Source organism: Ruditapes philippinarum, unplaced genomic scaffold (assembly GCF_026571515.1).
Source record: "Ruditapes philippinarum isolate M1 unplaced genomic scaffold, ASM2657151v2 ctg3667_1_1_1_1, whole genome shotgun sequence".
Classification (NCBI taxonomy): Eukaryota; Metazoa; Mollusca; class Bivalvia; order Venerida; family Veneridae; genus Ruditapes; species Ruditapes philippinarum.
The window spans coordinates 53,659-69,794 of NW_026861498.1; the positions used below are offsets into that span (position 1 = coordinate 53,659).

The 16,136-nt window shown below is 33.6% G+C and overlaps 1 protein-coding gene across 1 annotated transcript in view; it reads left to right on the forward strand.

Moving 5' to 3' along the window:
- Positions 1-15,646, forward strand: part of LOC132715863 (sushi, von Willebrand factor type A, EGF and pentraxin domain-containing protein 1-like) — a 47,049-nt gene extending 31,403 nt beyond the window's left edge. The window contains exons 21-36 of the mRNA XM_060698958.1: positions 1,304-1,477; positions 2,375-2,548; positions 3,045-3,218; positions 4,115-4,282; positions 4,765-4,935; positions 5,598-5,771; positions 6,107-6,280; positions 7,242-7,415; positions 7,881-8,054; positions 8,749-8,916; positions 9,415-9,585; positions 10,377-10,550; positions 11,430-11,600; positions 12,370-12,543; positions 12,857-12,990; positions 14,967-15,646. Of these exons, the coding sequence (XP_060554941.1) occupies positions 1,304-1,477; positions 2,375-2,548; positions 3,045-3,218; positions 4,115-4,282; positions 4,765-4,935; positions 5,598-5,771; positions 6,107-6,280; positions 7,242-7,415; positions 7,881-8,054; positions 8,749-8,916; positions 9,415-9,585; positions 10,377-10,550; positions 11,430-11,600; positions 12,370-12,543; positions 12,857-12,990; positions 14,967-15,080 (2,663 nt within the window). The 3' untranslated portion in view covers positions 15,081-15,646. The remainder of the gene's footprint in view (positions 1-1,303; positions 1,478-2,374; positions 2,549-3,044; positions 3,219-4,114; positions 4,283-4,764; positions 4,936-5,597; positions 5,772-6,106; positions 6,281-7,241; positions 7,416-7,880; positions 8,055-8,748; positions 8,917-9,414; positions 9,586-10,376; positions 10,551-11,429; positions 11,601-12,369; positions 12,544-12,856; positions 12,991-14,966) is intronic.
- The last annotated feature ends 490 nt before the right edge of the window (positions 15,647-16,136 follow it).

The window sequence follows — 16,136 nt, forward strand, 5'->3', positions numbered from 1 at the left end:
TTCTCTGCCACTTCTGGCTGGAATTCAACGAAACTTTATGGGAAACATCAATTTCAAGAGGAGATGCGCATATCCTCTAGAGTTATGGCCCTTGATTAGTTATGCTGTAAGCATATAGAGTAGAAATCGTTTCCGCGCTACTTCTCTGCTACTACTGGCTGGAATACAACGAAACTTTATGGGAACCTTCAATACCAAGAGGAGATGCGCATATCGTCGCCTTGTTCCGGTCAGACATTTTAACTCAGAGTTATGGCCCTTGATTAGTTATGCAGTATGCATATAGAGTAAAAATCGTTTCCGCGCTACGTCTCTGCTACTACTGGCTGGAATTCAACAAAACTTTATGGGAACCTTCAATACCAAGAGGAGATGCGCATATCGTCGCCTTTTTTCGGTCAGACACTTTAATTCATAGTTATGGCCCTTGATTACTTACGCAGTATGCATATACAGCAAAAATCCTTTCCGAACTACTTCTCTGCAACTACCGGCTGGAATTCAACAAAACTTTATAGAAACCTTCAATACCAAGAGGAGATGCGCATATCGTCAGCTTGTTCCGGTCAGACACTTTAACTCAGAGTTATGGCCCTTGATTAGTTATGCAGTATGCATATAGAATATAATATTCGATTCCGCACTACTTCTCTGCTACTACTGGCTGGAGTTCAATGAAACTTTATGAAACCTTAAATACCAAGAGGAGATGCGTATATCATCGCATTGTTCCGGTCAGACACTTTAACTTAGAGTTATAGCCCTTGATTATTTATGCAGTATGCAACCAGAGCAATAATCGTTTCCGCACTACTTCTCTGTAACTACTGGCTGGAATTCAACGAAACTTTATGGGAACCTTCAATACCAAGAGGAAATGTGCATATGGTCGCGTTGTTTCGGTCAGACGCTTTAACTCAGAGTTTTGGCCCTTGATTAGTTATGTAGTATGCATATAGAGCAATATTGCTATTTCTTTGCAACTGCTGTATTGATTTCAACAAAACTTTATGGCAACCATGGATACACAAAGGCAAATTACGTCCAGATATTACTATCTAACACAGAGTTATGGCTCTGTTATTGCCCTGAATATTTATCAAGTACAAAGAATATTACTGTTTATGCCATGATAAATATATAAATAAAGCCTTATGTCTTCAGGTCTTCAAGTAATAACCAGTACTCGGCGGGGGATATAAATTCAACGAATTTGCTTGTTCTTATTGCAGCATATCACGAAAGCAAATGAAAAATAGAGGAACTCATTTAACTTGTTCAAATGTGTTTTTGAATGTTTCAGACTGTGGAAATCTTACTGTCGTAGACGGAAGTTTTGATGCCCCATCAGGAACGACGTATGGCCAAGAAGCCACCCAGACATGTAATATTGGCTATACTTTTTCCGGCGCAGAGACCGTTAAATGTACAGAAACAGGAGAATGGAACGCTTCTGCCGCAGTTTGCACCATCGTTGGTAAATTAATAATTGATCTTATCTTTTACCATTTTTTGTACCCGAATGTTATATTACCAGTATAAAACCTGTATGCATGCACATAGTCTAATCAAAGAGCTTACCAAATACGGTTAATAGCTTCATTTTTGTTTTTTATATTGAAATCCTCTAAACTTTAAGTAGACTGTTTCACTTTCAAATCTTGGCAAATTTATAACAACATTTCAGCAGATAAGGGGATACATAATATTGGTCTGTAAAATATGAGATAGATAAATCATGCTGTTTTTTTCTTTTAAACAACTATAACAATAAAATCAAAACGATACATTTAATATGTATACATAAGATACATTTGATAGTATTGAGCGTTTCAATACAATTCTTTATCTCGTTTAATACTGTCAATTATTATCGTACTTTTTTCAATATCATATGTAAAGCATTTGCCGGATGATAACAATATCCGCCTTAAGTGCCTTTTGAAGTAGAAAAAGATATACATACATGTATATATTTTTATATTCTCGTGTTTTCATTTTGTGATAATTCTCTGGAGTCAACGCAATTTAATTTGATTTACTGTGATATATCTTATGTATACTAATTATGGATTATACAGTTTTTATGACGCGCATGTATCTAATATTGGACTAAATAAGAAGTAATAAATTAATCGGTACTTACATGTGGTAGGTTTTTCCATTTATAACACAGATTGTGGAGACCCAACACCCGCGTTTGCATCTGTAAATGACACAGACTTCACGTATAATGGCACCGTTATAGGAGTTACCTGCGATGCTGGATATAACATAAGTGGAAGTTTAAATTTTACTTTAAACTCGTAAAGATTTATCAAGAAAATTGCTGTTTATTTTTATGATGTCGTTAATATGTAGCGATTCTTTTCAGACTGTGGAAATCTTACTGTTATTAATGGAACGTTCAGTGCTGAGTCAGGGACAACATTTGGTCGAACGGCAACTCAAGCATGCAATATTGGTTTCACTTTTGCCGGCGAAGAGACGGTCACATGTACAGAGTCAGGAGAATGGGACGCAGCTGCCGCAGTTTGCACCTTAGTTGGTAGGCAATGGACTTTTTAATGTTAATAATGAGACAAGTAACAAATATTTCCGTTTTTTTCATGACACCATATTCATTGTCGGTGCTTTTATACTTAATTATTGCATGTCAGAGAACATTGAAATGGAAAAGAATGAGCACATCGTTTCAAAATAATGGGTCTTGTGCATGGAGTTAGTTATAAACAACATGAATTTAAAACTAAATTAGATTGGATAGATGTTTATTTCAGTGTTAAATCAAATAAACTTGGCAATAGCTTATTTGTATTCTGTCGGTCAGGGAATGTTTCTGTTAGCTGCCTCAGTTCTAAAACAAGAAAAAAAATTACACATTTTTGACTGTCAGACTTCGAAAAATTACTGTCGTAAATAAGACGATTTTTCTGCATGTTTGTTTTACGGATAATTTCTTCTTTACATATAGATTATTAAAAATAGAGGTTAAAAGATTATTTAAAATATCTTCTTTTCTTTGTTTTTGATAATGTGTTCAGACTGTGGGAATCTTACTGTCGTAAATGGGCAGTTTACAGCGGTGTCTGGAACGACATTTGGACAGACAGCCACACAGACATGTGATACTGGTTATATCTTTTCTGGCGAGGAGACGGTCACGTGTACAGAATCGGGCAAATGGAACGGAACCGCTGCAACATGTACAATTGTCGGTAGGTATTTAATCGTCAATAGTACTAAGTTAAGTTATAAATACGGGCAACAATGACTTTAATATTGAGCTTTGTTTATAAAGGAGTCTTGAATCAAACCATATTTGTGATATAATACGCATTCATATTTGAAAATACTAAATACTTGGAAAAATATTCAATAATCATTTAAGTCGGTGCTAATAAAATATTTGTTCGTGGTATCCTTTTCATCCGATATTTCAAAACGTTATTAATTAAACTGACATTATGCTCATATTTTCACTGTCAAACTGAGAAAAATTAGTTGTATATTTCAAAAGATTGCCTATTTTATTGGCAAGGGAACAATAATTAATAAACACGTATGTTTAGAATATAAAAACTGCATTAACTAAAAAAGACTGCCCCACTATTTTAATAAACTGAACATTGCTTGTCTTTTGCTTAGAATATTTATAGGCATTTATGTGGATCAACCGATCAAATGGGTAATTGATAACATATACTAGTATGTGTTAAATTCGGAGTAAAAATAGAAAAAAACAGTGTTTATGATTGATACATTATATAAATCAATTTTATATATTTTACAATAATGCGAAGCTTTAGATCCCTTAAAAGATAATGGGCTTTAGTGATTCTGTTTTTCTCTATTTTATGCTACAGGTCCTTTACGGGTAAAACTATTTTTAGTTAGAGTTATACATGGTATACATTTTCATATATTTGCGTTTTATTATTGTCTCCCAATATGTTACATTGATCTGCTAGATATTATGATAATATATTTTAAGTTTACTTATGGTTGTTAAGTTTACATAATTTAAATGCGTGTAGTATTATTTTGTTAGTTAGTTTATTTTATCATAATTACCTTAGTATATAAACTTTCAATATTGTCCTTTTTGCAACAGATTGTGAAAATCCTACACCGGCTTTTGGTTCTACAAATGACACGGACTTTAAATATGGTACTGTGCTGGGAATTACATGCGCAACTGGATATGTCATAACTGGAAGTTCATCTATTTCTTGCATGGCTAATGGAAACTGGAGTGATATTCCCTACTGTGTACCTTTTGGTAAATACTTCGTGCTATTTACTTTTTGTGAATACTTTTATAACAAATAGACACATTAATGTTGACATTCGAGATGGGAAGAAAGGGAGATCCCTCAAGTGCAATGAAATAAAAGAAGTAGTTGAAAATCGCAAAACTTAAAAATTTAATAACGAAAACTAGTGCAACATGCACACTATCTTATGTATCCTTGCAGCGGCAATAGCAGTTTTCAAACCATGGCACTTTAAGTATTTAAAGCGTTATTCAAAATGACTCTTAACACATATAAAACATCAGAGATGAAGTACAGCGCAGCTTTTACGCTAAAGTATATTCTTTTTTAGTTGTTAGCAAGTTTGCATACAAAAAACCGGTATTGTCATATGTTATATTACAATTTGGTTTTGAAGTATGAAGTTTTTTATTGATTCTACATTGAGTCTGGAAAATAATTCCACACATGTAGAACAAGATTTTCACATTCACTGGTATGTTTTCAGATTGTGGAAATCTTACTGTCGTAAACGGTCAGTTTACTGCTTTGTCGGGGTCAACATTTGGTCAAACAGCCAACCAGTCATGTGACACCGGTTATGTCATTTCTGGTCAAGATTTAGTCATATGTACAATGACCGGATGGAATGCACCCGCTGTGACATGTACTATTGTCGGTATGTATAGATAGAATTCTCTAATTATAATGCAAAACAAAAAAAACGAAATTCTGAAAGACATGCTTAAAGGATAGTTAAGCCATTAGAAAGAAACTAGGGAATATGGCAGCGATAAGCAATAGCTTGTATTTAACATCTTAACAAATATACTTTTGAACACTGATAATTGGAAGCTGGTTTCGTTTGCTTTTGTTGGTTGGCTTTTGTTGTCGATGTTAACACATGTTTGGTTATATTTTTGCGACGTTCGGTCCTCATGGACAACTTACCGGTATAACCAATTTCTTCACAAGTGACTGATTATATTTTTTATCATGATTGAGAAACAAATGACCGTTAGACTCGATGTCTGAGGAAAGTTCGAATCGTCCGAAGATCAAACCATCAACCCTTAGAGTAAAAAAGCGATGTTTTCCCTATTGAGCTTCACATTTGAAAATACTGTATTTCTAAAAGCAGTCTTTCAAATACTTTAAGCTTATTCGAAATAATATATTTTACATTTCGATTCATTTCGATTTAAGGAAATTGGAAATATTCATTAAAATTAATTTTCAATCCTCTTCATGATCGAAATCAATTCGATGGTATAATTTTGAAATATGTAACTACATTCTTTAAATATGATTAATGCATGAAAAAATATATTTTCATTCAAGACTGTTTAATGCCCAGTGTCGCAAATGGGACAATCGCCGACACTCCAAATGGCACAACATTCAATGAAACGGCTTTTATATCCTGCATTGATGGGTTTAACCTCAATGGAAGCTCATCTGTAACATGTGAGGATGACGGGAACTGGTCAACACTTCCAACATGCGATATCAGAGGTACAAAAAATTCTGTGACATAATTTTTTATTATTTAATTGATGAAACATGACAACTTTGTCAGTAACCGCACTGTCTGGATCATGTGATTTAGTGCATGTTGTAGTTTGCAAAGGAATTGATTCACCTCAATACAGTGTTGGAGCAGTATTTCTAACCGCTTGCAGAAATCATCATCTCAAAGTAGTAAAATATCGTTTTTCTTCGCCAATTCCTACATTTGTCATTCATTATTGTATATAAATCGGCGTATATTAATCATATTGATTATTAGAAATAGAGGATGAAAGGTTATTTAAAATATCTTATTTTCTTTGTTTTTATAATGTGTTCAGACTGTGGGAATCTTACTGTCGTAAATGGGCAGTTTACAGCTATGTCCGGAACGACATTTGGACAGACAGCCACACAGACATGTGATACTGGTTATATCTTTTCTGGCGAGGAGACGGTCACGTGTACAGAATCGGGCAAGTGGAACGGAACCGCTGCAACATGTACAATTGTTGGTAGGTATTTATTTGTCAACAGTACTAAATTAAGTAATCAATACGGACAACAATGACTTTAACAGTGAACTATGTTTATAAGTGCGTCTTGAATCAAACTATTTGGGATATAATACGCATATATATTTGAAAATACTAAATACTTGGGACAATATTCAATAATCATTTAAGTCGTTGCTAATAAAATATTGGTTTGTGGTATCCTTTTCATCCGATATTTCAAAACATTATATATTAATCTGACATTATGCTCATATTTCCGCTGTCAAACTGAGAAAAATTAGTTGTATATTTCAAAAGATTGACTATTTTAGTGGCAGTGGAACAATAATTTATAAACACGAATGTTTAGAATAAAATATAAAAACTGCATTAACTATAAAAGACTGCCTCACTATTTTAATAAACTGAACATTGCTTGTCTTTTGCGTAGAATATTTTTTGGCATTTATGTGGATCAACCGATCAAGTGGGTAAATGATTACTTAGGCGACGTCTATTTTTAAATTGAAAACAATTATGATAAAGGTAAAGTTATTTAATTCTGCCTGAACACTCACCATTTACTCTTGATTTGACATTAAACCACCTTAAGAAGTCTGCTTATATGTTAAGAATAAGATCTCCTAAGCAAATCTTGAAATGTCAAAAACCAAGTTTTACATATACAGTGCTATTTGCAGATATTTGAATTGAAAGGGAAAAAAACATTCTTTTGCAGTTTTGTTTTCATGATTCGCTTAAACACCAAAGGACAGCCAGATGCGTTTGCTGTTAGCAGGATAAGTATATCCCGTTTGAAAAAATACTTCTAGTCCTCTTTTTTTATTATGTTATAAAACAAAACCAGTATCATTATCGATGATCAAGATTTGTCAATAAATGAGATAATAAGAATTACACTTATGGTATACATGTATATCATAAGAAGAATAAAGGTTTGATTCACAACTGCTTGCAGATTGTGGAAATCTAACAGTCGTCAATGGGCAGTTCTCAACTCCATCAGGAACAACATTTGGACAAACAGCTACACAGACTTGTAACACCGGTTATACTATTTCTGGCGAGCAGTTTATAACGTGTACAGAGTCAGGAGTATGGAACTCTACTGTTGCTGTTTGTACGATTGTGGGTAGGTATTTCATTGATAATGCATGTATCCCAGTAATTGTAATTAATATTGACCGAAACCGTTCGTTGGCTGAACATACTGGGTTGGGTGCAGAGTTATGAACGGAAATATGAAACACTTTGAAATGTCGTATTCTATTTTCATTAACATACCCACAATTTTCTAACAATAAATTTGTTCTGTAGCTTTTCATTTGATTTTGTTAATAACGAATTATTACATAACCTCTATAAGTCTGACAGACAAAATCAGAGCGAATGAAAGTCTTGCGAGTAAGACATTATGTTTTATCAGTTTCATCTGACATAGTGTAGACTTCTGTCTCTTGAACATGGCTTGAAACTTGATGCATGCTGCCTCTACTTGTTATTTCCTCCTTTGCAATATTAATTATTGATGAAGCATAAGTCCATGATAGGTAGATACTAAAAATATATGTATCTACATTTTTTCATTTTCTTACAGACTGTGGAAATCTTACTGTCGTCAATGGACAGTTTACAGCGGTGTCAGGAACGACATTTGGACAGACAGCCATACAGACATGTAATACAGGTTACACATTTTCTGGCGAGGATACGGTTATGTGCACAAAGTCAGGAGAATGGAACGCAACTGCTGCAGTTTGTACCATTGTTGGTAGGCATTTGATAAAATAATACTATTTTGGGGAATGGATCAGAGGAAACACTAAATTAATGCTTTCGATGGTTCGTTCCTCGGGTGCAGTGTAATTTTTCTGAGGCAACAAATATATATCAGACATTGACTTATTTCTCCGCGTATTAAGAAATCTCCTGTTGCTAAGTATTAGCAGTCGGATTGTCACTTACGAGGAAATGGGCAATTACTGCTTAGTCACCAGGAAACCCGGATTAGGTGGATCGATCGCCCAGATATGACCAAAATACATATACTAGTATGTGTTAAATTTGAAATAAAATAGAAAAAAACAGTGTTTATGATTGATACATTATATTAATCAATATTATTTTATATATTTTACAATAATGAGAAACATTAGACCCGGCTTTAGTTATTTTGTTTTTCTCCATTTTATGCAACAGGTTCTTTACGAGTAAAAATATTTTTAGTTAGAGTTAAATATTGGTACAAATGTATACTTTTTTTATATATTTGCGTGTTATTATTGTCTCTCAATGATTTTACCTGAATTTGCTAGATTTTATAATAACATATTTTAAGTTTAACTTATTGTTATTTAGTTATTATGTCATTGATTTAAATGTGTTTAGTATTATTTTGTTTGTTAGTTTATTTCATCATAATTTCCTAAGTATATGAACTTTCAATATTGTCCTTTTTGCAACAGATTGTGGAAATCCTTCACCGGCTTTTGGTTCTACAAATGACACAGACTTTATATATGGTACTGTGCTGGGAATTACATGCGCCACTGGATATGTCATAACCGGAAGTCCATCTATTTCTTGCACGGCTAATGGAAGCTGGAGTGATAATGCCAATTGCGTACCTTTTGGTAAATACTTCGTGCTATTTACTTTTTGTGAATACTTTTATACAAATAGACACATAAATGTTGGCATTCGAGATGGGAAGAAAGGGAGATCCCTCAAGTGCAATGAAATAAAAGAAGAAGTTGAAAACTGCAAAACTTTAAAATTTGATAACAAAGAAAGTGTAACATGCAGACTTTCCCATGCAGTGGCTAGAGCTGTTTTCAAACCATTGCACCTGAAATATTTATGTGTTGATCACGAATGACTCTATACACATATAACAAACCGGAGACGAAGTACAGGGCAATTTGTACGCCGAACTAAAGTAAATTCTTTATTAAGAATAAGTTGTAAGCAACTTTGCATACAAAAACAACTACGATATTGTCATATGTTATATTACAATTTTGTTTTTAAGTAAAACGTTTTTGGTGATACGGTATAAAGTCTGAAAAAAATCATAACATGTGTCGTACGCATGTAGAAAAATGTTATCACACTCATTGGCATGTTTTCAGATTGTGGAAATCTTACTATTGTAAACGGCCAGTTTACTGCTTTGTCGGGGACAACATTTGGTCAAACAGCCAACCAGTCATGTGACGCTGGTTATGTCATTTCTGGTCAAGATGTAGCCATATGTACAATGACCGGGTGGAATGCACCCGCTGTAGTATGTACTGTTGTCGGTATGCATAATGAATTCTCTAATTATAATGCAAAACGAAAAAAAAGAAATTCTGAAAGACGTGCTTAAAGGATTAGTTAGCCATTAGACAGAAACTAGGAAATATGAAAGCGATAAGCAACAGGCTTGTATCTAACATCTTAACAAATTAATATACTTTTGAATACTGATAATTGGAAGCTTGCTTGGTTTGTATTTGTTAGTTAGCTTTACTGCCGATTTTAGCACATGTTTGGTTTTATTTCTGCGGCGTCCGGTCCAACTTATCGACTATCTTGGACAACTTACTGGTAGTTACCAATTTCTCTACAAGCGACTGACTACATATCTCACGCAGTCTGGTCAGGATCCATGTATCAGTTTCTTTACTTGTTATGGAGTATGTACGCGAAAAACATGGATCCTGACATCCTGAACAGCATCTGAATCCATGCTGGTCGCAAACCCATTATGTTTGTTTCGTCATGGCGCGGCTCAATGTCATGACTGTTAGACTCAATGACCGAGTAGAATTCGCCTTGCCCGAAGATTAAACCAGCAACCTCTAGAATTCAAATACCATGCTTTCCCTTTTGAGTTTCGTACGCAATCGTGTTCCCGAATGCAGTCTTCCAAATACTTTAAGCTTAGTTGAAATAATTAACTTCAGTAGGTATATGTTGCATTTCGATTTATGCAAATTAGAGATATTCATTAAATACAATTATCATTCCTCTTCATGGTCGAAATCAAGTCAATCATATCATTTTGAAATATACAACTATATGCGTGCATTATCTTTTTTTATTCAAGACTGTTTAATGCCCACTGTTGCAAATGGGACAATCGCCGACACACCAAATGGCACAACATTCAATGAAACGGCTATTATATCCTGCATTGATGGGTTTAAACTCAATGGAAGTTCAACTGTAACATGTGAGGATGACGGAAACTGGTCAACACTTCCAACATGCGGTATCAGAGGTACAAAAGATTCTGTGACATGATTTATTTTTCATTACTATTTAATTGATGATACATGACAAATTTTTAAGTAATCGCACTGTCTGGATCATGTGATTTAGTGCATGCATCATGTAGTTTGCAAGGGTATTGATATAACTCATTACAGAATTGGAGCAGTTCCTCTAACCGCTTGCGGAAATCATGAATCGTTTTTATTCGCCGATTCTTATATTTTTCATTCATTATTCTATATAAATTGTCGTGAACAGACTGATTAGACATGTAAGGGTGCATTTTTGCGGGTGAAAAGGGGGAGATTATAGCATTTATTAATTCAAGCGCCTTGTCCGGTATATACCGGAGTTCGGTATTAAGCTAGGTACTCCATCACCAGTAAAGCTGGAACGTCGCGATACGACCTATACTGTGTCGATGTGACGTAAAACCCAAAACAAGACAAAACAAATTAAGTGAGGTGCTTCATCACCTTTTAGTCTCACTCGTTTGCAAATGATAATTAATTGTTGTTGTTGTTTTTTGTTGTTGTTCTTTAGCTTTTTGTGTTTTTGTTTCTTTTTTGTTTTAATAATTTAAATCTTTTGTTAATTCGTCCTTTTAAACATGTGTAGGTTACGGAAAATATTTTCTATTGACTTCTATTGACTTCTCAGTTCAGTATTGTCTCCTTTGTTCGTAATAAGTTAACTCATGGACTGTGTTTTTTGTTTTATTATATGTGACTTTTTCCCGGCACTTGTTTTCATTTTTTGTATATATAAAGATATTCTAGTCATTTTACTTATTTCCCAGTATCAGTCATAGTGTTATTACTTGACCTTTACTTATTATAACGCAAAAATATTATAATTATAAATACATACTGTCATTAAATGATAGATTGTGGTCCAATCACTGTTGAAAATGGAAATGCAACAACTTCACATATCGGTGCAACACTAGTTGGAGATACGGCTGTGGTGTCGTGTAGTGTGGGATACATTGCTTCCAGGATCTCAATATCGTGCCTTCCATCTGGACAGTGGGAAAACGTGACATGCAGGATAATAGGTTACTGTATTTTGTAACTGACATACTGTTTGTAAATGTCTAATTAAACATATATAGCTTGATACATAATATTAAATATTGAAATTAAGAGTTATGCGTGTATGAAATTGCGAAATTAAGAATTGAAAACTTAAATGGTAAAATTTTAAGTATTTTTAACAAAATTGACTGTTTAGATAAATAGCTTGAAAAGTTATATCTCTGCTGTTGCTAGCTATTGTACTCTGGAGTACTATCGCAAAAAGGGAAAAGTAACAGGATATTTACCTAATTGTTGAAATTATAGTTCTACATAATTGGCCGCGACCCGAATTAATACACATACATTTAACTCAGATCTTCGGCACGAAGTTGAGCTTGAGATATCAGATAAAGTTAACACTAAAAAAAAGTATACCTTGATGCCTAGTGTAAATGTAAGCACAATTAGGCAATCTGAGACAACTTCGGCTCGACAACAAGAGTTGTCACTTTGGACTTCTCAGCTTGGCATCGCTACGACTTCCTATACAAAAGTTATCGGATTAAAATTGTACTGCTACTACTAGTGGTATAGAGATTGCTAAAAATCAGTCGAGAATCCTCGTATTGTGTAAAATACAATCGGGTAGATATAAAGAAATCATCTTGGAGCTTGGTTATATAGTTGTTTAATTTGTTTTGGTATTTCTGTTAATTGGCTTGTCGCATATAATCGGATCATCTTTGGAAAAACTGCTTCCAAAACGACATAAGTTCCATAAGCATTAGAATTAATGTTTACTTTCAGATTGCGGAAATCCCCAAATTATTCTTCATGGATTTTTCTTACTTTTGACTGATACGGTTACAACATACGGTTCATCAGCCAAAGTTGTTTGTGATGAAGGATATGGAAGTAAAAAACAGAATATATTATGTCAATCAAACGGGATGTGGGAGACAGTATCTTGTATTAAAACAGGTATTACATTTTTATTACGAACAAAAATTAATGTTGTTTGATACATGTACCTTGATAAGTGAAATATTTACGACATGGAATATTTCATTACATTACATGTTCAATGAATTATTTTGAAGATTTCCACAAAATAAAGAACCTTCTTTTTTGTGTTTGTATTGTAGGTATTTCTCTCAATTGATCGTGTGCAAATGAAAGATGAAATAAATTATGGTATTTTAAGTATGAAATCTCTTACAAAATGGTTTAAGCATCATAATTGATATAGTATATAGATATAATTCAGAAGATATGTTTACGCCATTTATTGTAGATGACCAAGGTGTCTCTACGACCATTCTTGTCTCCGTCTTAGTGAGTGCAGTGATCGCCGTCACAGCTGCCGTTGGTTTGGTAGCTTTATGGAACGTAATTCCTAAGAATCAAGTACCAAAGCCAACTTTTGAGGTACAAACTTGTTTTTATTATACACCAGATATACAAGGATATAATATGATTTTTTAGTGTTTATTTGCAAGTTTTATTGCAGCTGTTTAAAACATTGAAATTGTTGTTTTTTTCATATTATTAAAAAATGATGCAGAATCAAAGTTAAATTTAGGCACGTGAACATAATTGTTAAGGAAAGAGCATAGTTTTTCTTTTATTTCTGCCTGATGTATAAAGAATAATGATTAATGATATAAGTTTATGTTTTCGCGCTTATTAAAAGATACATCAATTAATAAAATTTACATACTTGTACTTATTGACGATAGTATTTAAAAATATCATATTGAAGGCCTTAACCATATGTTACTAAGTCTTCATGAAACAGTGACCAATGACCTTCATGAGAAAAAACGATCCAATTATCTTTTATTATAAGAATAATGTAAATTAATAAAACTAGAAATGTGTCCATAGGACACGGGTGCCCCCACGGCGCCACTGTTATGTCAATCTTTTCACCAAGTCAAGGGAAATAACTCTACAAATACTGGATAAATCCACAAGCGAAACCCCAGGTGCAAATCTAAATATAATGAGCAACCTGCCCATAAGGTTTAATGACTATGTCAAATCCTTTTTGAGTAACTTGGGACACAAGTTGAAAATTGCAAAAAAAATCTTAGTGAAGGGCAATAACTCTAAAAATAGTAAATAAATCCAGACGAAAATACCTGGTGCACAACTGCATTTGCTGATCAATATTCCTGTAAAGTAACATGATTCTAGGTCAAATACTTTTTAGTTACGTGTGATACATGTTGAAAATTGCAAAATTTTACTAAGTCAAGGGCAATAACTCTAAAAATACTAAAAATATCCACACGAAAATACACAGGTGCACAACTACACATTCTGAGCAACATTCCTGAAAAGTTTCATGACTCTAGGTCAAATACTTTTTGAGTTGCGTGTGACACAAGTTGAAAATTGCAAAATTTTACTAGGTCAAGGGCAATAACTCTGAAAATACTAAAAATATCCACACGAAAATACCAAGGTGCACAACTACACATGCTGATCAACATTCCTGTAAAGTTTCATGACTGTAGGTCAAATACTTTTTGAGTAACATGCGACACAAGTTGAAAATTGCAAAATTTTACTAAGTCAAGGGCAATAACTCTGAAAATACTAAAATTATCCAGACAAAAATACCCAGGTGCACAACTACACATGCTGATCAACATTTCTGTAAAGTTTCATGACTCTAGGTCAAATACTTTTTGAGTTACGTGCGACACAAAAGTGAACGGACGGACGGAAGGACGGATAGACAGACGGACGGACAAGGGTAAATCTAAATGTACGCCACTAACGTGGGGGCACAAAAAATAGATAACAGAACTTTATAACGGTATCTCAAATTGATAAGAAGCTCAAAATGACAATAAGCTTGCTTGATTTGTCATTTATGACCCTCCCCACTCCTCAAATACCCGATTAATATTTATTTGTACAGTTATTTACAACGTCTGTGCAAGTACGTATGACATGGAACGTGTGTCCGCCCGGTATGACATTAAACACGTCCGCCCGTTATGTCATAGAACATGTTCAACCGCTTAGCTCAGTAGAGAGAGCACGGATTCGATCCCAGGGAAAAGAATCAGATACGGAAATCATGAGGAAAAATAGTCGGTCAGTTGCAGATTAACTGGTAATTGCCAGTTAGTTATCCAGGAAGGCTGGTTCGATAGAATGCCCGTCTGGATATGAATATATAAAAACTTAGCGATAAAAAAAAGAAAACGTAATTACATTGTAAAATTGAGTAGAGAGAAAAGTTGATCTTCGTTGCCATACTGTTAGAAACGAAAACAAAATTGTCTGACATAGAAATATCTATTTTAGCATTTTTTATTTCTATATCACTTAAAGACTGAAACCACACTATATGAAATCTGTTTTCACAAACTATTTTTGTATTTCAGAAATCTGTTGAATCAGGGGTATCGCTGGTTTGGAACAGTAAAATTAATGCAATGAAAGAGGAAAACACTTATGATTTGAACTTCGATGGATATCATTACAATGGAAAACTTTGAATACATGCTTTAATGCAGAATTCGGAAGAAAATCAACACGACGTTTATCTTCACACTGCCGCCATGTGGACACACGGTTGCTTCCCGTTATGATTAAAATCAGCATGGTACCTGAAAGAAAAAAATATGTTTTAAAAGCTTATGCATGATTAAATGAGAGAACATATATACGTTCTCATATATGAACGTTATTATATAGATTGCGGACATCAGACATTATTTTCAACTATTTACGAATTCTAATATTTTTTTTTTGTTAAAGTTCATAAAATTTTTTTCTTTTACCAAATAAATATGTAACATTATGCTTAAAGTGAATTATGTTTTCGTTCATATGTATGTAACAATTTTTTTACAATGATCGGTATTTTATTTGATAACAGATTATAGCACGAGGAAAGAGTGCTGTTACATTTTTTCTTACCTCGTAAAACTTGCACTTTAAGACATTAAAAATCTTATATCTATTATTTTTTTATGTACACTTTCTACTTTGAAACGTGCTTGTGTTTTTTTGTTTGTTTTTGTTTTTGTTTATTTTTTCATAAATGAAAACATATTTATAAATGTTTTAAGCAAATTTATCAATCTCTAGACGTTTACGTATACTCTATAAAGTTTTTTTTCCAACGTGTATCCTTTGTTTATTCTGATAATCAATACAATATGAGTTATGTTTGTTAGTTTGTAAAATGTATATCTGTTTATACGAAATGGAAAATAAAAAGGTAAATAAAACAACAACAAAATCTTTAAAAATAATCTTAAATTTTATAAAATTGCCTTAAGTTTTATATATTGTGGAGTATAATAAACATGCTGTGTTATCTGTTACTACGATCAAGTACGATGATATCAAGATATACGAGCCGCGTCACGACAAAACTAACGTAATGCGTTTGCGACCAGCATGGATCCAGACCAGCCTGCGCATCCGCGTAGTCTGATCAGGATCAATGATGTTCGCTATCAGTTTATCTACTTGTAATATAGTTGTAAGCGATCCTGATCAGACTGCGCGGATGCGCAGGCTGGTCTGGATCCATGCTGGCCGAA